We start from the raw sequence: 23709 nt of genomic DNA, 5'->3' as shown, positions 1-23709 counted from the left end.
GAGCGACAGAGTGACACTGTGTCTCAAAAAAAAAAAAAAAAAAAAGACTGGAGCCTACGCAGAGTCCTGTAGGTTGTTTAGAAGTTAATAGTACAAGAGAGTGGGGCAGGGCAGTTCAGGTGAAGAAGGTGCAAGACTTGTAGCCACGCAAAGAGAAAAGAGTTCAGCAGAGACCAGGCAGGACGCATGGGTGGAGTATGACGCGTTAAACTGAGACATAGCTGCACTAAGCCCTCTCCGTTGTAGGTTGGTGTATATCAGAGATACACAGGCAGTTCTTCCACAAGGGCAGGACTTTAATCAGACGTCAAGCACTGAGTTAATGATTTAAAATGCCCACATTGCCCAGCCTTGTTTTTTGTGTTTTTTTTTTTGAAGTGATTTTTAAAACTTTTATCTTCCAATTTTAAATTTTTTTCCCTTCGAAGTGTGCTGATCATCCCACCGTGATGCAGTCCTAGTTTAATCATTTTAACAAGTGGCTGGCAAGTGCTGGAGGAGCATTCCTGGGCTGTGGTTGTTACTGGTCTGTGAGAGGATAGGATTTCTTTCTTGGCCTAGTTACTGTGGCCAGAAATCAATACAAAGCCCTTTTGTGCTCCTAGCCTAGAAAGAAGAGCAATATGGCATCAGTTTTCTAGTTTGAGCTAAGGACTGTTTCCATTCTGTTACCCCCCTAATCCCGTGTTTATCGAGTAAGAATTAATTAGTTTTCTCACTTAAATCAAAGATGCCTCAAGCTACAGTTGAAACTGTGAGAAACAGTATGTGACAACATTAAAGAGATAGAATTCAGCAGTTCTTTTTTTTTTTTTTTTTTTTTTTTTTGAGACAGAGAGTCTGGCTCTGTCGCCCAGGCTGGAGCGCAGTGGCTGGATCTCAGCTCACTGCAACTCCGCCTCCCAGGTTCACGCCATTCTCCTGCCTCAGCCTCCCGAGTAGCTGGGACTACAGGCGCCCGCCACCTCGCCTGGCTAGTTTTTTGTATTTTTTAGTAGAGACGGGGTTTCACCATGTTAGCCAGGATGGTCTCCATCTCCTGACCTCGTGATCCACCCGTCTCGGCCTCCCAAAGTGCTGGGATTACAGGCTTGAGCCACCGCGCCGGGCCTCAGCAGTTCTTAAAAAGCAAATAAATAGGCTATTTTTTTCCAGTCATTGGAATATAGCTTTGGTTTGCTGTTTGTTGGTTGAATTTTTTTTTTTTTTCATTTTTAGAAATAAAGCAATGGATCCCTTACCTATCTTTAAGCACTCTTTGTGGTCTCAGAGCCTATTCCTAATTTTATTTTTTTAAGAGACAGGGTGTTGCTATGTTGCCCAGGTTGAGTGCTGTGGCGAGATCGTGGCTCACTGCAGCCTTGACCTCTAGGGCTCAAGCGAGCCTCTTGTCTTAGCCTCCTCAATAGCTAGGACAACAGGCATGCACCAACATGCCTGGCTAATTTTGTCTTTTTTTCTTTTTCTGTAGAGACCGAGTCTCAACTTGTTGCCTCAGCTGGTCTCAAATTTCTATGCTTAAATAATCCTCCTGCATTGGCCTCTAATTTCATCTTTATTATATCTTACCTTATTTGTTTTAGAGACAGTTTCACTTTTTTGCCCAGGCTGGTTTCGAACTCCTGAGCTGAAGCAGTTCTCTCACCTCAGCCTCCCAAAGTGCTGGGATTATAGGCATGAGCCACCGCACCCGGCCTTCTAACTTCATCTTTAAATTAAAATTGTAGAAATATCTGAGTAGATTGGAGGGAGGAAATTAATTATATAGACTATAGACTATTAGTTGACATTGTATTAGGTACCTTACATGACTTCTCTTAGTAACTTGATCATCTTGTGATGAAAGAGTTACAGACCTCATTTTATAGATGAGGAGATAGGCTTAGAATCAAGTGACTTGCCCAAGAATATACAGAAAGCAAATAATGGGACCTGATAATTGAAACCTTAATGTGTGTATACTTTAAGAGCTTGTATATTATACGTTTCCACATACTGTGATGAGCTTTTTCTGTTATTTTGAAATAAACCTAACAGTATATTTACTTTTTCCCTCTTTCGGCCCTATAGACCCAAGTCTTGGATTGAGGAACAGGCAATGGGATCATTCCTCAGTGTGGCCAAAGGATCTGATGAGCCCCCAGTCTTCTTGGAAATTCACTACAAAGGCAGCCCCAATGCAAACGAACCACCCCTGGTGTTTGTTGGGAAAGGAATTACCTTTGACAGGTATTTTTTATGGTGTCTGTGTTTTGTATTTTGGTGAATTATTTGTATGCAGTTAAATTACTTGGTGATAGGGGTTTTTTTGTTTGATTTTTGTTCTTCTTGTTGTTGTTGTTTTGTTTTTTTTTTGAGGCATAGTCTTACTCTGTCACCCAGGCTAGAGTGCAGTGGCACGATCTCGGCTCACTGCAGCCTCCACCTCCCAGGCTGAAGCAATCCTTGCGCCTCAGCCTCCCAAAATGCTGAGATTACAAGCGTGAGCCACTGCGCCTGGCCGGTTTATAGTTTGATTCAAAAGCATGGTGTTTGGCTGAAGGTATATATTACTTTAAATTTATTATGCTACCACCTCTAAAATGCTTAGAATATGTTAGAGACTGTAAGGTATTTTGCATGTGTTAACCATACCCCTGTGGGCTAGGTATTGTAGACATTCTACAGGTAAAGAAACCATGACTCAGAGTTTAAATAATTTGTTCAAAGTTTCAATAACTAGAAGTGGAGTCAGAAGTCAAACTCAGGTGTGTTCTTTTTTTAAAAAAAATATAGAGATGAGTTCTTACTATGTTGCCCAGACTGGTCTTAAACTCCTGTCTCAAGCAGTCCTCCCACCTCAGCCTCCCAAAGTGCTGGGGTTGTAGGTATGAGCCACTGTGCTCTGCCTAAAGTGTCTTCAGATTTTTCTGCCATGCACTTTGCTTGTCCTCCGTGGCTGTTAGAGATTCTCCACGAGGTTAGTGGTGATGCCCCTGTTTGGACTGTGCTATCTTCCCTTTGCTTGCTTCAGATGATCACTTCTTTTAGCTGACCAGTCTAGCTCCCATGAATCTGGTTCAACCATAAGTATTTCTTAGAGTTGGAAACTATGTCTGGTATGTCAACCAAGGAGAGGCTGAACTGAGAAAGATGGTGGAGTTTGGTATGTCCCATGGGAAGCATTTGCCACCAAACACAAGTTTCAGGGATGCCAGTGAGTATGAGGCGTAAAATGGGCTGCTTAGCAAAAAATCTAGGTTAGAGAAACACATGAGGGGTTTCATCTTCGTTTTATTTGGTTAACTACAGGACTTCTCAGGGTACGGAACATAGCATTTTCTGTATTTCCTTTTGAAGGAACCCTGATTTCTGGGAATCACGTTACCTGCAGACTACTTTGGAAAATGCTGCTAGAGAACCATAAGATGTTGATGTTCCCTCGTACATTTTTGTGCCCTTTCTGGAACTCTTCTAGATGTAGGAAGCCCCTGTCATTGGCATAGCTTGCTGTCAGTGTGGTCTCCTTGTGTTAGCAGGTCAAAGTGCCTCTTGTGTCTCCCACCCCCTAGTTCACATTTTCTCCTTTAAAGCATTGATCTCCAAATGGTTTTCCTGGTATAGCCCATTGGTAAAAGATCTTGAGCACGTCCCTTTCAAAATATGCATGCTTTTTTATAAGTTACATGCATTATACTATTGTACTAAAATGTATATCATAAAAACAATACAGCAAATACAATTTAGAAAGTTAAACTGTTTTTTGTTTTTTTTTTAGTAGAGACGAGGTCTCACTATGTTGCCCTGGCTGGTTTTGAACTTCTGAGCTCAAGCAATCTGCCTGCCTTGGCCTCCCAAAGTGGTGGGATTACAGGTGTGAGCCACCACACCCAGCCTAAACTTTTTTTTTTTTTTGGAGACGGAATCTCGCTCTGTTGTCCAGGCTAGAGTGCATTGGCATGGTCTCAGCTCACTGCAACCTCTGCCTCCCTGGTTCAAGCGATTCTCCTGCCTGAGCCACCCGAGTAGCTGGGATTACAGGGGCCTGCTACCATGCCCGGCTAATTTTTTTGTATTTTTAGTCCTGAGTAACTGGGATTACAGGTGTCTGCCACCACGCCTGGCTAATTTTTTTGTATTTTTAGTAGAGACGGGGTTTTACCGTGTTGGCCAGGCTGGTCTCAAACTCCTGACCTCATGATCCACCCACCCAAAGTGCTGGGATTACGGGTGTGAGCCACCACGCCTGGCCCTAAACTGTTTTTAAATGTCTTGCCAATTGTGACACAAATATTTTTATGCTAAGGGTGAAATTTATTGTTAATTTAAATCCACATTTGCATTTTTTGCTGAGAATAAAAACACAGAGGCCTAAACCCAAAGGCCTAAACCCAAAGCCGCCTTTGGGTTTAGAAAAGGCTTCCTTGCAGCAGTGTCAGTTTTAGTTGAAGATGGGAAGGATCAGGGGGAATTAGCCCAGCAGAGACTAGGGACAGGCATTCTAGTACAGGGAAACATGGTGAAGGCTGCAAGGTGGGAAGGAGCAGGGTAAATTCCTGGTATGGCAAGAGTACCGGTGTGCCTGCACACAAGAGCGTGATGGACAGAAGGGGCAAGATATGGCCAGAGAGGTACACAGAAGCTTGGTCGCTGCAGGCCTGTTTAGATTTTGGACTCTGCTCTAAGAACAGTTCGAAGTAACTGAAGGGTTTCCAGCAAATGGAATGACATGAGATTTATACATACAGTGAAATTCACCCTCTAAGTGAGCAGCTCAGTGAGTTTGAACAAATGCGTGCGCCCGGGTGGGTGCAGTGGCGTACACCTGTGATCTCAGCTACTTGGGAAGCTGAGGCAGGAGGATTACATGAGCCCAGGAGTTTAAGAGCAGCCTGTGCAACATAGTAAAACACCATCTTTAAATAAATAAATAGATTGATTGATTTTAAAAACCAAAAAACAAATGTATGCTCCTCTGCACTATTCACCACTGTCAGGAAAATACAACATTTTTATCATCCCCCGGAAGTTTCCTTCTGCCTTTTTGTAGTCATTCTCCCACTGCCTCTGCTCCAGACAGCCGATCATCTTTCTGTTACTGCAGACTAGTTTTGCCTGTTCCGGAAATTCATATAAATGCAGTCTTTCATGTCTGGCTTCTTTCTTGCAGCATAGTATCTGGGGTTTATCTATGTTGTTGGTCATGTCAGTCATTCTTCCTTTTTATTGCTGAGTAGTGTTCCATTGTATGGAAATGCTAAATGTTGTTTACCCATTCTTCTGTTGGTAGAAATTTGTGTTGTTTCCAGTTTTAGGCTATTAGGAAGAAAGTTAAGAGCGTCTGTAAGCCTTTGTGTGGACGTGTTTTCCTTACTCTTGCATAAAATACCTAGGAAAACAGCCACTCTGTTGTATAATTGCGTGTTTAACTTTCAAGAAACTACCAGACTTTTCCAAAGTGTTTACATTTTCACTTCTACCGTCAATGTACAAAGATTCTAATTGTTCTACACCTTCCTCAGTATTTGATATTGTCAGTCTTTATATTTCTAGCTGTACCAGTGAGTATACAGTCATCTCTCTTTGTGGTTTAATTTGCATTTCTCTAGTGACTAATGAAGTTGGTCATTTTTTATTTTTTTGTTTTTTATTTTTATTTTTTGAGACGGAGTCTCGCTTTGTCACCCAGGCTGGAGTGCACCTCCACCTCCTGGGTTCAAGCGATTCTCCTGCCTCAGCCTCCCGAGTAGCTGGGACTATAGGCACGCACCACCATGCCTGGCTAATTTTTGTATGTTTAGTAGAGATGGGTTTTCACCATGTTGGCCAGGCAGGTCTCAAACTCGTGACCTCAAGTGATCCGCCCGCCCCAGCCTCCCAGAGTGCTGGGATACAGGCGTGAGCCACCACACCCAGCCAAAGCTGGACATTTTTTAATGTGCTTATTGGACATTGGTATATCTTATGTAGTAAGGTATTCAAATCTTTTGTCCCTTTTTGTAGGAGTGTTTGCTTTACAGAGTTTTAAGGTTTTTAAAATATATGTCATTTTAAGTGAGTTTTAGCTTTTGAGGCTATGATTCACTTTGAATCTTTGTATATGGTGTGAAAAGACGTGGTTTGTTTTTTGTCTTTTTTTTCCCTATGTGGATGTTCATTTATTTCAACACTGTTTGTTGAAAAGACTGTCCTTTCCCTACTGGACTATCTTGGCACCTTGGGTGGAAATCAGGTGTCCATATAATTGTAGGTCTGCCTCTGGACTCTGTATCCTTTCCCCAGTGCCTGGAGACCAAGTATCTTGATTACTGCAGCTTTGAGTAGGCTTGAAATCTAGTCACATGAGTCCTCCAGCTTTGCTCTTCTTTTTCAGAATGACTTTGGCTATATCCTTTGCATTTTCATATACATTTTAGAATCTGCTTGGGTTTTTTGTTTGTTTGTTTTGTTTTGTTTTTTTTGAGACAGGGTCTCACTCTGTCGCCCAGGCTGGAGTGCAGTGGTGCAATGTCGGCCTGCTGCAGCCTCAACCTCCCTGGACTCAGGTGATCCTCTCACCTCAACCTCCCGAGTACCTGGGACTACAGATGCACACCACTATGCCCAGCTAATTTTTGTATTTTTTATAGAGATGGAGTTTCGCCATGTTACCCAAGCTGGTCTCGAACTCCTGGGCTCAAGTGATCTGCCTGCCTCAGCCTCCCTAAGTGCTGGGATTATAGGCGTGAGCCACCACACTTGATGTATCTGCTTGTTTTTTCACACAACAAAACCTACTGAGAGTTTGATTGAGATAGATTTTGTGTGTGTGTAAAAATGTGCTGTCTTTGTGGTTAATGAAATGACAGTGGTGAGACTGATACAGAAAGACCCTTTAAGGAGACCTGACAAACGTCTAAATGACAGAGGGTGGTAGCATCAACGAGGGCGGCTGAGTAGAAAATAAGTGGGTGGATTTGAGAGACATTGAAAAAGTGAGCAAAGCTGATTGCTGATCTTTAACTGGTGGCTGCCTTAGAACCACAGTCATAGGAATTAGAGAGCTTAACTTCCAGAAGAGGCCTGCAGATAAATGTGGCAGGTGGACAGAAGAAAAACTTCAAATGCAAAAGCGTGTCCCCTTTGTCCATGGGGTTTTCCCATGTGTTTTTCTTGTTTGAGCCAGGGGATCATCTTTAATTATTGGTGAACATGCCCACCATCTAAGTAACAAGTGCTGCTGAGGTGAGTGAGAATTGGGACTTACTTTTGAAGGAAAGCAGCCTTCAGAGCAGCAGGCACACCTCTCTCCAGTGAGCCACCAGGGCACTTGAGCAGCAGATCTCAATTAGAACTCCGAGTCGAAGCCCCTGGCTCTGTGCTTGGCCTGGAAAGCATGTTGCTTCCGGACTCCTACAGAAAAGCCACTAACTAGTTAGAGGCCTCTTGGGGTCAGGTAGTTTGGTTTCTTGCTAATTGCAGCCTTATTCAGTTCTCATGCTGAAGTACTGTCTCTGAGCCGTTGGGCCTGTGCCTCATTCAGGTTGTATTTTGCCATCAGCAGGATAGAGCACACCTTGTGCGGTGTTGGAAGGATGTTAGCCCTCTGTCCTTCTGTGGGTTTGAGAGAAACGCTCCCAGTTGTCTATGAGCTCATCAGCTTTTCTTCACAGCTCATGACCTTCACGTTCCGTCAGTTGATCAATTCATAAAATTTGCTGAAAAGACTATGTGGGTGTCAGGAGTTAATGAGATAATAAAGAGATGGAATTTGCACAGTGTTAATTTTATGATATAGTAATGTTTCCAGTGGCACTGTTTAAATTTCATTCAAGTAGAAATAAAATGAGCTAAAGGCCGGGCAAGGTGGCTCATGCCTGTAATCCTAGCACTTTGGGAGGCCGAGGTGGGCGGATCATGAGGTCAGGAGATTGAGACCGTACTGGCTAACACGGTGAAACCCCATCTCTATTAAAATAAAAAATTAGCCAGGCGTGGTGGTAAGCGCCTGTAGTCCCAGCTACTTGGGAGGCTGAGGGAGGAGAATGGCATGAACCTGGGAGGCGGAGCTTGCAGTGAGCCAAGATCATACCACTGCACTCCAGCCTGGGCAACAGAGCGAGACTCCGTCTCCAAAAAACAAAAAAAGAGCTAAGACACTCATCTATATTTCTGGAATTATTTTGTGTCTTTTATAAAGACTGTACTATCATCATTGAAAATATTGAAATCAGATTCTAAACTTATCATCATTGAAAATGTTGAAATCAGATTCTAAATTTAGAAAATTGACTTTTCTTTGGCATATATGGTGCTTTTATGTGGTGGTTAACTCTCAGTTTACGTCTTTTTTTTTTTTTTTCCTTGAAACAGAGTGTCGCTCTGTCGCCCAGGCTGGAGTGCAGTGGTACGATCTCGGCTCACTGCAACCTCCGCCTCCCAGGTTCAAGCAATTCTCCTTCCTCAGCCTCCCGAGTCGCTGGGACTACAGGCACGTGCCACCACACCTGGCTAATTTTTTGTAATTTTAACAGAGACGGGGTTTCACCGTGTCAGCCAGGCTGGTCTCAATTTCCTGACCTCGTGATCTGCCCGCCTCGGCCTCCCAAAGTGCTACAGGCGTGAGCCACCGTGCCTGGCTGTACCTTAAATAAAGTAATTTTGGCCATCTTCTTTGCTATTAATATTGCACACTGTCTGTTTCCCCATAGTGGTGGTATCTCCATCAAGGCTTCTGCAAATATGGACCTCATGAGGGCTGACATGGGAGGAGCTGCAACTATATGCTCAGCCATCGTGTCTGCTGCAAAGCTCAATTTGCCCATTAATATTATAGGTAAGTGGGGCAAGGGATTACATCTCAGAGAGCTTCTGGATTCCAGCCAGGTGGGAGAACAGAGACAACAAATATGATTTCCCCTAATCTGAAAATATAAGAAATGATTTTTAAACAGTCATCAAGCAGAAGCTATTTAGCTCAGATAAGTGTTTTACTATCTGAGCTGATTGAGCCAAATGTATCTTGCAGCCCGTGGGCTGTAACTGGAATTGATTTGTTTTACTTCTGCAAAAGGTGGTTAGCAGTCAGGGGCACATAATGTCAACTTTGTAGTTGACATTATGACATGTGCTTGGTAGCTGGGGTGGCAGGACATTGCTGGCTCATTGCCTCGTAGGATTGTGGCCGGTGAAATGGCACAACACACAGAAAGTGCCTAGGACAGAAAAAGTGCTCATTATGTGGCAGTTCTTAGTAGTGGAAGATACAAACTCCCAGGCACAGTGCTGGGAGTTTGTGTAATAGCATTGCTCATACATTTCAGAGCAGACGGGGAAGGAGGAGAGAGTCTTAGATTAAATAATAATGCCCAGAGTCATGTCCATTGCACAAGGAAGGTAGAACTGGAATCCAGGTCTGTCAGACATGCCCCCGTCCTTCACTATCATAGTCCTTTTATTTCCTGAACTATTTAAAAGTCAATTGCAGACATCATGACATGTCCTCTAAGAAAAAGGACGTTCTATGTAATGACAAAACCCCATTATCTTTTCCAAGGATTAATACAGTAACCTAATTCAAGTTTCCAGTTGTGTAAAAAAATGTCCATTTTATTTATTTATACTTAGGGGTTTTTTTGTTTGTTTTTTTGGGTTTTTTTGAGACAGAGTTTTGCTCTTGTTGCCCAGGCTGGAGTGCAATGGTGCAATCTTGGCTAATCGTAACCTCCGCCTCCCGGGTTCAAGCAGTTCTTCTGCCTCAGCCTCTTGAGTAGCTGGGACTACAGGCATATACCACCATGCCTAGCTAATTTTGTATTTTTAGTAGAGACCGGGTTTCTCCATGTTGGTCAGGCTGGTCTCGAACTCCTGACCTCAAGTGATCTGCCTGCCTTGGCCTCTCAAAATGCTGGGATTACAGGCATGAGCCACTGTGCCCAGCCTATATTTCGCTTTTGAATCCAGAAACTATCAAGGACCACACGTTGCCGTTGGTGCCATGTCCCTCTAGATTTCTTAAGTCTAGACCGTATTCCTATTTTCTTCCATGGCATTAGCAGTTTTGAAGGGTCTAGGCTTGTTTCGTGATATTCTGCAATTTGTATTTATTTGAATTGCTTCTTCTTGATTAGAATCAAGTTAGACTTCTTTGGGAAGAATGCTACATGGCTGATGTGTACATCTTGTTGCTGACACATCATGTCAGTTGTGTCATTGGTGATGTTTGATCAGTGCGTTAAGGTGGCCTTTGTGTCTTGCTTCTCATGGCTCACAGGTGGCCTCTTGTCCCATGGATGGCATGTTTGGACCCAGCATGTATTGTGTGCTTTCATATATTCTTTCCAATAGGTCTGGCCCCTCTTTGTGAAAATATGCCCAGCGGCAAGGCCAACAAGCCAGGGGATGTTGTTAGAGCCAGGAACGGGAAGACCATCCAGGTTTGTAAATGCGAGACACAGCACTCCCCATCCGGCATTCCTCAGGAATCCCATGGTAGCCACATAACCATAGTTTGGATGGGTACAGAGACCCAGCACCATATTAGGGGAGGGTGCTTTCTTTAGTGCTGAGTAGGCTTTCTTTTCTTTTTCCTTTTCCTTTCCTGAAATGGGGTCTCGCTGTGTCACCCAGGCTGTAGTACAGTGGCGTGATCATGGCTCACTACAGCCTTGACCCCCCCAGGCTCAGGTGATCCTCACACCTTAGCGTTCTGAGTAGGTGGGACCACACGTGCATGCCACCATGCCTGGCTAATTTTTTGTAGAGACAGGGTTTTGCCGTGTTGCCCAGGCTGGTCCCGAACTCCTAGACTCAAGCGATCTGCCCACCTTGGCCTCCCAAAGTGCAAGGATTACAGGTGTGAGCCACCTTTCCCGGCCCCTCAGTAGCTTTTCTTGCAAAGGCAGAAGTATCTCTTTTTGAAATTTTGAAGAATGTTTTTCCAGACGGATTGTTCCTCCCACTTCCGGTATGCTGTACACACACGTTTCGGTGAATTTGCCGCCAGCCCTGCAGAGTGCGGCAAAGCAGTAAAATTGTGGGCTATCTTCTGGATCTACCTGTGCTATGAGTGACGTTTATCCATTTTAGCTGTTGAGGTGGAAAACGCTGTCCTACATCATGGGCCCTGCACTCAAGGGGATGTGGCAGCAGGTCCTCCATGTGGCACATGCATGCGTGTGTGTACAAGCCACCCATAATGACTGGACCTCTATTTAAAAGAAGGGAATATAGTTAGGAAGTGTTACTGAAGTTGCAAGAGTTTTCATTTTTAGGATTGAGACTGCCATGTAGCTGTAGCTTCTTAAGCTCTTTAACCCCATTTGCAGAAATCTTTACATTTTTCCCCTTCTTGTTACAAAGTTATGGATAAAGTGGGCCAGACATTTTTCTATTTATTTTGGCTTCCAAAGTCATCAACCTTAGTCATCAGCTCTGGTACAGGGATTACTATATTATTATTAGTATTATTTTATTTTTAATTAGAGATGGGGTTTCACCATCTTGCCCAGGCTGGTGTCAAACTCCTGGGCTCAAGCTATTTGCCCACCTCTGCCTCCCAAGGTGCTGGGGAATTATTAAATAATATTTGCTCTCCCGATTAGATATGTTCCTATATTCTCATTGAAGTATATGAATGGTTTTGATAATGACATACGTCACAGTAGCTTTTTCCAACTTTTCTGTCGAACACTCTTGCAAGTGTCTAGTTTTATATTCGTTACTCGTGCTGTTAACCTTTCTGTTTTTGACCCTCTGCAGGTTGATAACACTGATGCTGAGGGAAGGCTCATACTGGCTGATGCGCTCTGTTACGCACACACATTTAACCCGAAGGTCATCCTCAATGCTGCCACCTTAACAGGTCAGACCACGCACTTGCCTTGATTTTGTTTGAAGGAAGTCTTGTTTGTTGCATGGATTTCACACACTATACTTGGGCGTTATTTTGCTAAAATTTGGCTTAGTCCATTGGCATTCAAAGAGCTTTCACCAGAGGAATTGTTCTGCAGTTGTAAAATGTTTTGAATATTAGGTTTGTTGTTTTAAAACATTCCAGGCTGTACCTTTTTTGTTTGTTTGTTTTTTGAGACAGTCTTACTCTGTCGTCCAGGCTAGAGTGCAGTGGCGTGATCTTGGCTCACTGCAATCTCTGCCTCCTGAGTTCAAGCGATTTTCCTGCCTCAGCCTTCCAAGTAGCTGGGATTACAGGTACGCGCCAACATACCCAGTGAATTTTTGTATTTTTAGTAGATACAGGGTTTTTGCCATGTTAGCCAGGCTGGTCTAGAACTCCTGACCTCAGGTGATCTGCCTGCCTCGGCCTCCCAAAGTGCTGGGGTTACAGGCATGAGCCACTGCACCTGGCCTAATTTTTATATTTTAGTAGAGATGGGGGTTTTGCCACGTTAGCCAGGCTGGTCTTGAATTCCTGACCTCAGGTGATCTGCCCGCCTTGGCCTCCCAAAGTGCTGGGATTACAGGCGTGAGCCACCGTGCCCAGCCTGGGCTGTACCTTTAAACAAAGAAATAACATGTGGGCCAGATGAGCTCATCTAGAGTGACATCTAAAAATGATGTTAAGAGCTGGGAGCAGTGGCTCACGCCTGTAATCCGAACACTTTGGGAGGCCGAGTTGGGCAGATCATGAGGTCAGGAGGTCAAGACCATCCTGGCCAACATAGTAAAACCTTGTCTTTACTAAAAATACAAAAATTAGCTGGGTGTGGTGGCGCGTGCCTGTAATCCCAGCTACTCGAGAGGCTGAGGCAGGAGAATCGTTTGAACCCAGGAGGCAGAGGTTGCACTGAGCCAAGATTGCACCACTGCACTCCAGCTTGGTGACAGAGCGAGACTCCCTCTCAAAAAAAAAAAAATTTAATTTAATTTAAAAAAATGATGTTAAGAGATGGTTTCTGTTACAATTATCATTTGATACAGATCTGAAAAGATTAATGATAAATCCCCAAGTCAATAGCTTTCTTTTACTTTTTTTTTTTTTTTTTTTTTTTTTGAGACAGAGTCTCGCTCTGTCGCCCAGGCTGGAGTGCAGTGGCACGATCTCCACTCACTGCAAGCTCCGCCCCCTGGGTTCACGCCATTCTCCTGCCTCAGCCTCCCGAGTAGCTGGGACTACAGGCGCCCGCCACTGTGCCCGGCTAATTTTTTTTTGTATTTTTAGTAGAGACGGGGTTTCACAGTGTGAGCCAGGATGGTCTCAATCTCCTGACCTCGTGATCCGCCCGTCTCGGCCTCCCAAAGTGCTGGGATTACAGGCATGAGCCACCGTGCCCGGCCTCTTTTACTTTTTATAACTAATTGTAATGTATCTGATATCCTCTGAGCTTTCAGAGCTTTTTTTTTTCCCACCCCCCCGGAACTTTTTATACTTGACGTTATAAGGAAATAAAAACATTTTACAGGGTAGCAGGATCCTCATTTAACAAGTGACACAGTGTGAAGCCTGCGCTTTAAGGCCAGGCTCGGGTGGAACTCCCAGCTGTGCCACCTGCTGGTCAGTTAGCCAGGCAAGTTCTTTATCGCTTTTGAGCATTGGTAGCTGGGGACAATTCCATTTACCTGGAAGAATTGTAAAGGCTGGAGGGAATTTTTGGAAAGCCTCTTTAATACAGGCTGTGACACCACCAGCCCTGGAGGGCCGGGAATAGATTCCTAAAGGAATGACTAATTTCTGAATCTTAAAGTCAGACTCTACCACTTTTAAGATGAAAATTTAGATCATTTTTTATCCTTTGGTTTTATTCTTGCCCTGGTCATGTTGAGCCTTTACTTTGGCAGAAATCATGTTCCCTTTTATATGTAGGTCTAAAATAGTCCATAAGTCTATTGCTAAGAGTTCTTTTTCAAAGCTGGTATTATAGTGTTTCCATGGTTTTTGGTCTACCTATTCAGTTTAGCAAACACTTTAAGCTGAAAAGCAGAGCTTCTAGGGTGGAGGGTTGGGGGAGGCAGTGGCAGTGAAGCAGGTACCCCCTTACTGTAAATGAGGAATCACAGAGGATAGGTACATCAGATACATCAAGTTCTACAACTTAAACATAACTTTCATAATTACCACTTGGGAAATACTTTTCCTAGATTCTTAATAGCAGCATTCTACCCCACTTTTTTCTCAGTCTGAGGGGTTGAGAAGGTGGGAAAAGCCCTAAGTAACCAAGGGTGACCTGGGTGTGCTTTCAGACCATACCGGGTGATGGTCCCCAAATACTATAGATCCCCTTCTGAGTTCCAGAAGCTAGGGTTCCAAGAGGAGAATAAGAACCAGTTTCTAAGCTCAGGCTCTTGATAGGAGGAAGTACACAGTCTTTCAGAAATAGAAGACCTGATTTTAAAACTTGTTCTCACTTTTAATAACACATGACTTTGGACTAGGCTTTAATTGTCTCATCCATAAAAGGGGTATAACAACACCTCGTTCACAGGAAGGATGCCTGCGAAGATTAAAGGAGACGATACAGGTTGATGTGCATGGCCCAGTACATCATAGACACTGAACAGATGTTAGTGTCCTTTGAAAGGCAGGCCATACCCCAGATTGTAGGAACAATGACATATTCGGGGATGGCCATCCAATCATGGTGCTTCTCTTCATTTTCATAATGCATGGGCATAATTTAGTATGGAATGACTGTGGTGCTATCCTCACTTTCCTTGGGGCTTTGATGTTTCTTCCATCCATCAGTGAGCATCACAACACAAGGCTCCAAATGTGCCTTGTAAAGGAAAATGGGAATTATGCCTCTGCTACTAGTAGTTCTGAAATGGGTGGTGGTAATAATTCTGGAATTAGAGAAAATAAGCTATTTAAATATATAATGAAATCATCTTTAGAGCCGTATCCCAACTGGACTACCTTAAATATTTATGCCTGCCATTTTCTATTACGTTAAGAGAAGATGGCATGTTCTTTTTTGAGGGGATTGTTCATCTTTTCTGTGACAAATTTTAAAAGCGATAGATGACTCTTAGGGGGTTGATTGAAATATTTTGAGGACAAGTGAATAATTATGTAAAAAACCACTAACTTGAAAAGTATTAATGGATATGTATATATTGTCCCTCAGTATGCATGGGGAATTGGTTCTAGGATCCCCGCTCAGATACCAAACCCACGATGCTCACATCCCTTATGTAAAATGGCGTAGTATTTAAATATAACCTATGTACATCCTCCAGTATACTTAAGTCATCTCTAGATTACGTATACTGCCTAATACAATATAAATGCTATGTAAATATTCATTACACTGTATTGTTTAGGGAATAATGACAAGAAAAAAGAGTCTGTGTGTTCAGTACCGATGCAGCCATCTCCCCCGCTTCAGAATATTTACTGTCTGCGTTTGGTTGACTCCATAGATGCAGAACACATGGATAACGGAGGGCTGACTAGTTAGTAGTATCTTCAAGTTTCAGTTTTCCTTGGGAGAGATGCTAATGAGCAGTTTCATGTAAAGACATGGTTAAGAATTTAAGGAGCAACTTGGACATACTTTGCATTACAGGGAGCAAATGCCACCTTGTGAAGACTGTAGATTTCCCCCAGTTTCAGTGCTGTCTCCTCTGACATTCCATATGCGTGTCCTGGTACTGATGGTGGTGGGTTCAGTGCTTGTCCTGGTACTGAAGGATAGTAAGGTTTGCTTTTCCTTTCAATACTTAACTCCTTTACGCCAGGCAGTGTGCTTTCTGGGCCCTAAGGATATGCATAGGAAGCAGACGTGTTCCTTGACTCAGTGCTTACAGATGGGCCAGGCAAGTAACAAAGGAGACTGCGGAGAGCTAATACCACAACTAAAGGAGGCAGCACTAATGGCTGTACCTGATTGTCTCTTCTCAAGAGGATCTGCAAATCTGGATTTTTAAGTTGATTTTTTAAAAATATGCTAATTAGAAAAAAACTAAAGATGAAACAAATATGAATGCAGTGATAATAGATATCAAAGTCTTATAGCAATACTTAGATGTGATTAAAATTGCTGAAAAATTAGATTCCTCAATGCCAGTAGTATGTAAGTTATGATACCTCCATCCAGTGGACTATTTTTAAATCATTAAAAAGACTTTCAAACATTTGTTTATAAAAAAGGAATAATTTTTCCTTTTTTTTTTTTTTGAGACGGAGTCTCGCTCTGTTGCCCAGGCTGGAGTGCAGTGGCCGGATCTCAGCTCACTGCAACCTCTGCCTCCCAGGTTCAAGCCATTCTCCTGCCTCAGCTGCCCGAGTAACTGGGATTACAGGCATGCACCACCACACCCGGATTTTTGTATATTTAGTAGAGACGGAGTTTCACCATATTGGTCAGGCTGGTCTCGAACTCCTGACCTCAAGTGATCCACCCATCTCGGCCTCTCAAAATGCTGGGATTACAGGCATGAGCCACCGCGCCCAGCCAAAGAGGAATAGAATAAATTTTTAAAGCATAAAAGGAAGAACACGGCGGGCATGATGGCTCACACCTATAATCCCAGCACTTTCAGAGGCCAGGGCGGGCAGATCATGAGGATCTTGATCAGGAGATCAAGACCATCCTGGCTAACACGGTGAAACCCCCTCTCTACTAAAAATACCAAAAAAATTAGCCAGGCGTAGTGGCACGTGCCTGTAGTCCCAGCTACTCGGGAGGCTGAGGCAGGAGAGTGGCATGAACCCGGGAGGCGGAGGTTGCAGTGAGCCGAGATCGTACCACTGCACTCCAGCCTGGGCGACAGAGCAAGACTCTGCCTCAAAAAAGGAGGAACACACGCTTGAACACATAAGGATGGTCTTAAGTGTTTCTTATGAAAGTTTAGAAGTTGGGCTGGGCATGATGGTTCACACCTGTAATCCTAGTGCCTTGGGAAGCTGACATGGGAGGGTTGCTTGAGCCCAGGAGTTCAAGACTAGCCTGAGCAACATGAGACCCCATCTATACAACAAGAAATAGTTGTTTTTTGTTTGTTTGTTTGTTTTGAGATGGAATTTCGCTCTTGTTGCTCAAGAGGCTGGAGTGCAGTGGTGGCGATCTCGGCTCACTACAACCTCTGCCTCCCAGGTTCAAGCAGTTCAAATGATTCTCCTGCCTCAGCCTCCTGAGTAGCTGGGATTACAGGCATGCATCCCATGCCTGGCTAATTTTGTATTTTTAGTAGAGACAGGGTTTCTCATGTTGGTCAGGCTGGTCTCAAACTCCCAACCTCAGGTGACCTGCCCGCCTCAGCCTCCCAAAGTGCTGGAATTACAGGCGTGAGGCATTGTGCCTGGCCTTTTTTTTTTTTTTTTTTTTTTTTTCTTTTTCTTTTTTTGAGACAGAGTCTCACTCTGTCGCCCAGGCTAGAGTGCAATGGTGTGATCTCAACTCACTGCAACTTCCGCCTCCTGGGTTCAAGTGATTCTCCATGTCTCAGCCTCCCGAGTAGCTGGGATTACAGGTGCCCACTACCACGCCCGGCTAATTTTTGTATTTTTAGTAGAGACAGGGATTCTCCATGTTGGCCAGGCTGGTCTTGAACACCTGACCTCAGGTGAGCCTCCCATGATGGGATTAGAGGTGTGAGCCACTGTGCCCTGCCCAAAAAGAAATTTTTAATTAGCTGGGCATGGCGGCATGTACCTGTAATTCCAGCTACTCAGGAGGCTGAGGCAGAAGGATCACTTGAGCCCAGGAGTCTGAGGCTGCATGCAGTGAGCTCTGATCACACCACTACACTGCAGCCTGGGTGACAGTGAGACCTTTCTCAAAAAAAAGGTTTAGAGGTCTGGAAGGAAATGTCAAAAATAGGTAACAGTTATCCCTACAATGAAATTATTGGTCAAATTCAGTAGGTTCCTTTTGTGCATTTCCTAATAATTTAAGTGAATTCTGGCTTGAAAAACATAACAATATGGTAAGTATTTACAGGAAAGATTTTCTAAGCTTATCTATTTTTGAAAATGAGGAAGCCATTGAATAGGTTACGTGCTAAGGTTTCCGCCTGCGGGGTGGAGGAGCCCATTTTGCCTAGAGAGACTGCACTTGACCTGAGGGCTTGTGTTTTACAGGTGCCATGGATGTAGCTTTGGGGTCCGGTGCCACTGGGGTCTTTACCAATTCGTCCTGGCTTTGGAACAAACTCTTCGAGGTAGGAATAATATATGTATATCTAAATTGTAGAGATGGTGAATAAATTATCCTAGCCTTAGAAGGCTAGACTTCTTCAACCCTGTGTTAGAGATTTTTATGCTGTAGGTTTGCCTTTGAATTGAAAATGAACTGCAGCAATAAATTGAGTTCAGTGGCATTGGGTTTTCCACAAATGCTTCTAAAGGAGGGGATGATGCCCCCTGCTCCCCTCCGGTAGCCTCAAGAGTCCTGTGAAAATGTCTCACGAACACTGTGGTCATAGTTTAGAATCCCTGAGGTAGAAACGGCTTTGAAGACGGCTTTGTGGAGCAGCGTTTGTGACTGCGTGTCGTGAGTCATGTAAGGGAGTTCACCCTGCAGCGATGAGGATGTCTTCAGACTCCTGTGCTCTGTGCCTCCCTCCATGACCCTTCACAGCCAGCCTCTTCCCAGCAGTCACCCCCATTTCCACACACACACACACACACACACACACACACACACACACCCACTTACTGCCATTGGTTTTCAACTGCTCACGCCACTGTTAGCCTAACTCAGCCTGTCTCTGTGACAGGCCAAGTGACTCTGGCCTCCTGACACCTGGTTCAGCTTCTGTGACAATCCTCTTGGGCTGCCTTCTCTGGTGATTCTCCTGTCCTTCTCTTCATCTATTCCCTTTGGCCGCCCTTTGGCTGGTGTTCAGTTCAAGGATATAGGATGTTTCTACTCTACACAGTCCTCACAGGGAAGCTCCAGCCAACACATGTGCCTGATGGCTCCCGTCTCTCTCCTGAGCCCCAGCCTCTGTGTACCATGTGGTTGCTGGACAGCTCCAGCTGGCTGCTGACTCATTCAACTAGTAATTAATGGGAGCTTACTCGGTGCTAGTGGAGGACAAACATAAAATGTCCCCAAATATAATCTTGAGGGTGGTTTAAGGTCTAAACTTATTTTCACCCTAAACTGCTTCCCCTTCATATACGTCATCATTCGTGAAGCCCAGTTTTCCCAGCTCTGCAATACTCAGCCCCATCATCTCCTTCCAGGCCGGGCCAGGAACCTCTCCTCTGGCCTCCCACATAACTGTTATCCCTCTCTTTCATGGCACCCACAACATTGTTGTTTTGACTTTTAAAAATCATTTAAGCTTTAAAAAAAAATCTCAGTTATATGTGCCTAAATCAACAATCAGCAGCCCACAGTCTGTTTTCCAGAAGGCAGCCACTTTCAACCCTTGGCTGATTCATCTAGTATTTACTTATGTCTTAAAATAACAGCTTATATTGCTGTTTCTTGATTTTTCACTTTTAGGTCTTTGACTTTTTACCAGTGAGTTAAATAATCTGTTTATGTATCTGTTTCTCCTACTAGCCTGTAGGCCCTTGGGTGACTCAGATAGTAGTATTTCAGCATACCTGATGGTGCTCAATAGTTCAGTAAACGATGAATGAGTGAGTGGGTAAATGATGAATGAATGAATGTGGTCACTGTGTCTCAGGGTTTCAGCGATACAGGTCCAGTCATGTGTTTCTGTCACATTGAAGTGACCTGCCACGTAAGAACTCTTTCACCCTAATGAACCCACAAAGCCTGTAATTATAGTTTGATGATTTTAGCAAAATGCCCTACAGATTTGTGAAATTGCTTCACAGCTTTCCTGCTTTCTTTTTATTATTTGTTTGTTTATTTATTTATTTTTGAGACGGAGTCTCGCTCTGTCGCCAGGTTGGAGTGCCATGATGCGATCTTGGCTCACTGCAACCTCTGCCTCTTGGGTTCAAGCGATTCTCCTGCCTCAGCCTCAGAAGTAGCTGGGACTGCAGGTGCACGCCACCACGCTCAGCTAATTTTTTGTATTTTTAGTAGAGACCGCGTTTCACCATGTTGGCCAGGATGGTCTCGATCTCTTGACCTCATGATCCACCTGCTTCAGCCTCCCAAAGTGCTGGGATTACAGGTGTGAGCCACCGTGCCTGGCCTCCTGGTTTCTTTTATAGTTCTAAAATAAATCTTTTAATGAGTGGACACAATTCTGAATCCTATTTTATAGTTTCATGTTTTAGAGTAACAGGTTAGAACAACTCTTCCTTCATGTATTGAGCATGTTAATGCCATGAATTTCCCAGAACCGCCTCATCCACTCTTCCACCTGTCATACCTGTTTCTTCTCTAGGCCAGCATTGAAACAGGAGACCGTGTCTGGAGGATGCCTCTCTTCGAACATTATACAAGACAGGTTGTAGATTGCCAGCTTGCTGATGTTAACAACATTGGAAAATATAGGTATGTAAGATAAGCTAAATGTACATTTATACAATCATCCTTGATTGCCAAAATAGCTATTTTCAATTTTATCCCCTTATAAAAGGTTTAACTATTTAATATCCTTTCGGTGTGGTGCTTGTAAGCTTTTTAATGTCTTTTTAAAAGCTTTTTAATGTCTTTTAAAAAGCTTTTTAATTTTCAAGTATATCTTCAACCAGGTCTCAAAATTTGCATGTTTCTAATCTAACAGTAATTTAAAGTAAATGGTAAGGGAAAGAGATGGAAAATATGGGACTTCATTACCATAGCAAAAAGGAATATGGAATGTATCCTTTACTGCTTAAAGCAATATCTGAAAGTAAATATTCTGAAAGTGATATGTGGGTTAGCATCTTAAAAGGTCCTATAAGCTTGACTCTTGTTCTCTGGTTATAGAATGTACTTAACAAGAATGTGGGATCTCAGTGCACAGTTACATGGGGTTGTAAAGTGCTTTTTGTCTTTCTCTTCAGATCTGCGGGAGCATGTACAGCTGCAGCATTCCTGAAAGAATTCGTGACTCATCCTAAGTGGGCACATTTAGACATAGCAGGCGTGATGACCAACAAAGATGAGGTTCCCTATCTCCGGAAAGGCATGACCGGGAGGCCCACAAGGACTCTCATCGAGTTCTTACTTCGTTTCAGTCAAGACAATGCTTAGTTCAGATACTCAAAAATGTCTTCAGTCTGTCTTAAATTGGACAGTTGAACTTAAAAGGTTTTTGAATAAATGGATGAAAATCTTTTAACGGAGACAGAGGATGGTATTTAAAAATGTAGAACACAATGAAATTTGTATGCCTTGAGGTTTTTTTCATTTTACACAAAGATTTATAAAGGTAAAGTTAATATCTTACTTGACAAGGATTTTTAAGATACTCTATAAATGATTAAAATTTTTAGAACTTCCTAATCACTTTTCAGAGTATATGTTTTTAATTGATAAGCAAAATTGTACCTCAGATTTGTGATGCTAGGAACATGAGCAAACTGAAAATTACTATGCACTTGTCAGAAACAATAAATCCAACTTTTGTGCCCTCTGGTGTGGCTCTGAAATTTACTTACATATTGCTACAAACCCACTAACTTATTATTGGAATATCATTCGTCTTTGTAGCCATGTTATATGAACTGTGTAATTAAATTGGCACACAGTGGTCTGTGTATTTTCTCAATGTTCCTCATCACTTAAAACTACTCAGTGATTGAGCTCATCGGTTTGGGTAATAGTGGCTTGGCACATGATTTCCGAAATGAACCGGTCAGAATGATACTAGCTAACCGTCGTTGACTTACCATCTGCCAGACACTGTCCTCAGTGTTTTCAGGTATTAAACTATTGAGTCTTACCCAATGAGACAGGTACTATTATTACCCTCATATGACAGATGAGGGAAACGAGGCACAAGAGAGGTTTAGTAACATGCCACTGATGTCACAGAGCAAGTAACTGGTAGCTCAAAGTTCAAGCCAGGTGGTCTGGCTGCTGCACTGGTATACCGCAATGCTCTTTTTCAGTTCAGTGACTTGAATGGATGTAGAATTTATCTGAAGTACTGAAGTAAGAAACATGACCACAGGCCAAGCACAGTGGCTAATGCCTGTAATCCCAGTATTCCGAGAGGCCAAGGCAGTAGGATTGCTTGAGGCCAGGAGTTTGAGACCAGTTTGGGCAACATAGTTCGACCCTTGTCTCTATTTTATGAAATTTTAAAAAGAAACAATTCAAGCCAGCAACACCGTGTTGATAAAAGAAATGATCATAAAAGGGACTGTCAGCTGAGCCCAGCTACTCTGGAGGCTGAGGTGGGAAGATTGCTTGAGCCTGGAGGTCAAGGCTGCAGTGAGCCCTGATCATGCCACTGCACTCCACCCTGGGTGAAAGAGCAATAACCTGTCTTGGGCCAGGCGCGGTGGCTCACACCTATAATCCCAGCACTTTGGGAGGCCGAGGCAGGCGGATCACAAGGTCAGGAGTTCAAGACCAGCCTGGCCAATATGGTGAAACCCCATCTCTACTAAAAATACAAAAGAAATTAGCCAGGCGTGGTGGCACATGCTTGTAATCCCAGCTACTAGGGAGACTGAGGCAGAGAATTGCTTGAACCTGGGAGGTGGATGTTGCAGTAAGCCAAGATCACACCACTGCACTCCAGCTTGGGCGACAGAGCTAGACTCCATCTCAAACAAAAAAACAAACCTGTTTCAAAAAGCAGGTGGGGAGGCAGGCGGATGCCGTGGTTCACACTTGTAATCTCAGCACTTTAGGAGGCCATGGCGGGAGGATAACTTGGAGCCCAGGAGTTTGAGACTACCCTGGGCAACATAGTGAGACCCTGTCTCTATAAAAAAATAATTTTAAGGCTGGGTGCAGTGGCTCACACCTGTAATCCCAGCACTTAGGGAGGCTGAGGCGGGTGGATCACAAGGTCAGGAGACTGAGATCATCCTGGCCAACATGGTAAAACCCCATCTTTACTAAAAATACAAAAATTAGCTGGGCGCGGTGGTGCATACCTGTAATCCCAGCTACTCGGGAGGCTGAGGCAGGAGAATCGCTGGAGGCAGAGGTTGCAGTGAGCCAAGATTGTGCCACAGCACTCTAGCCTGGCAACAGCGAGACTTTATCTCTAAATAAATAAATAGGTCCCAGCTACTCAGAAGGCTGGGGCAGGAGGATTGCGTGAGCCCAGGAGTTTGAGGCTGCAGTGAGCTATGAGTGAGTTATGAGCCACTGTACTCTGGCTGGGGCAACAGACCAAGACCCCATCTCTTAAAAAAAAAAAAAAAAAAGACTGTCTATGGGTAAAACTGTTTGCTCACCTCCTGAGACTATAACCAATCAACATAATTCCATTGGTGCAGACTTAGAACAAAGCTCTCCTCTTTTACTTTTGTATCCGATGAATCAAATTAATCCATCAATGGGATGTGTGCCCTTTTTTTAACTTCGAAAATGTTTGACAGGAAAAGCTCTTTGTTACTGTTAATTTTAACATTAAAGAAATTTGATGTGCAAAAATATTGTATATCTAAACTGGTTTATAGAGGGAATGGAAATGAGCATGCATGTTTGTGGTATTAGAATTAAAACCCGGTAAGTGTAGTGAGCAAACACAGTTTTCCCTGGTTATCCATGTTCAGAAGTCACTTCATCAGGAAAGATGGAATCAGAGGGTTGGAATTACAGGCTTATGAAGGAAACTGAAAACAGATTTATTCTGGGTGATACAGAGCCTCAGTCGGGCTTTGATAGAAGGCTTTCTGTCAAGGCTTTTTATGGATAAAGGAACAATGGAACTCTTGTGTTTACTAGTGTGTGGGATACAAAAAGCATA

General features: G+C 43.5%; 3 protein-coding genes across 3 annotated transcripts in view; 2 read left to right on the top strand and 1 right to left on the bottom strand.

Annotated features, from left to right (window-relative positions):
• Positions 1–21407, top strand: part of LAP3 (leucine aminopeptidase 3) — a 31232-nt gene extending 9825 nt beyond the window's left edge. Inside the window, exons 7-13 of the mRNA XM_050791964.1 lie at positions 2071–2229; positions 8670–8794; positions 10306–10394; positions 11719–11821; positions 17999–18078; positions 20236–20345; positions 20840–21407. Coding sequence (XP_050647921.1) covers positions 2071–2229; positions 8670–8794; positions 10306–10394; positions 11719–11821; positions 17999–18078; positions 20236–20345; positions 20840–21029 — 856 coding nt within the window. The 3' untranslated portion in view covers positions 21030–21407. The remainder of the gene's footprint in view (positions 1–2070; positions 2230–8669; positions 8795–10305; positions 10395–11718; positions 11822–17998; positions 18079–20235; positions 20346–20839) is intronic.
• The window catches only part of QDPR (quinoid dihydropteridine reductase), a 213523-nt gene that overhangs the window by 85929 nt on the left and 103885 nt on the right, over positions 1–23709 (bottom strand). The window lies entirely within an intron of this gene.
• Positions 1–23709, top strand: part of MED28 (mediator complex subunit 28) — a 1184036-nt gene that overhangs the window by 1147225 nt on the left and 13102 nt on the right. The window lies entirely within an intron of this gene.

Source organism: Macaca thibetana, chromosome 5 (assembly GCF_024542745.1).
Source record: "Macaca thibetana thibetana isolate TM-01 chromosome 5, ASM2454274v1, whole genome shotgun sequence".
Taxonomy (NCBI): domain Eukaryota; kingdom Metazoa; phylum Chordata; class Mammalia; order Primates; family Cercopithecidae; genus Macaca; species Macaca thibetana.
Note: the sequence above shows the minus strand (reverse complement) of the source record. Positions and strands in the feature narration are given on the sequence as shown.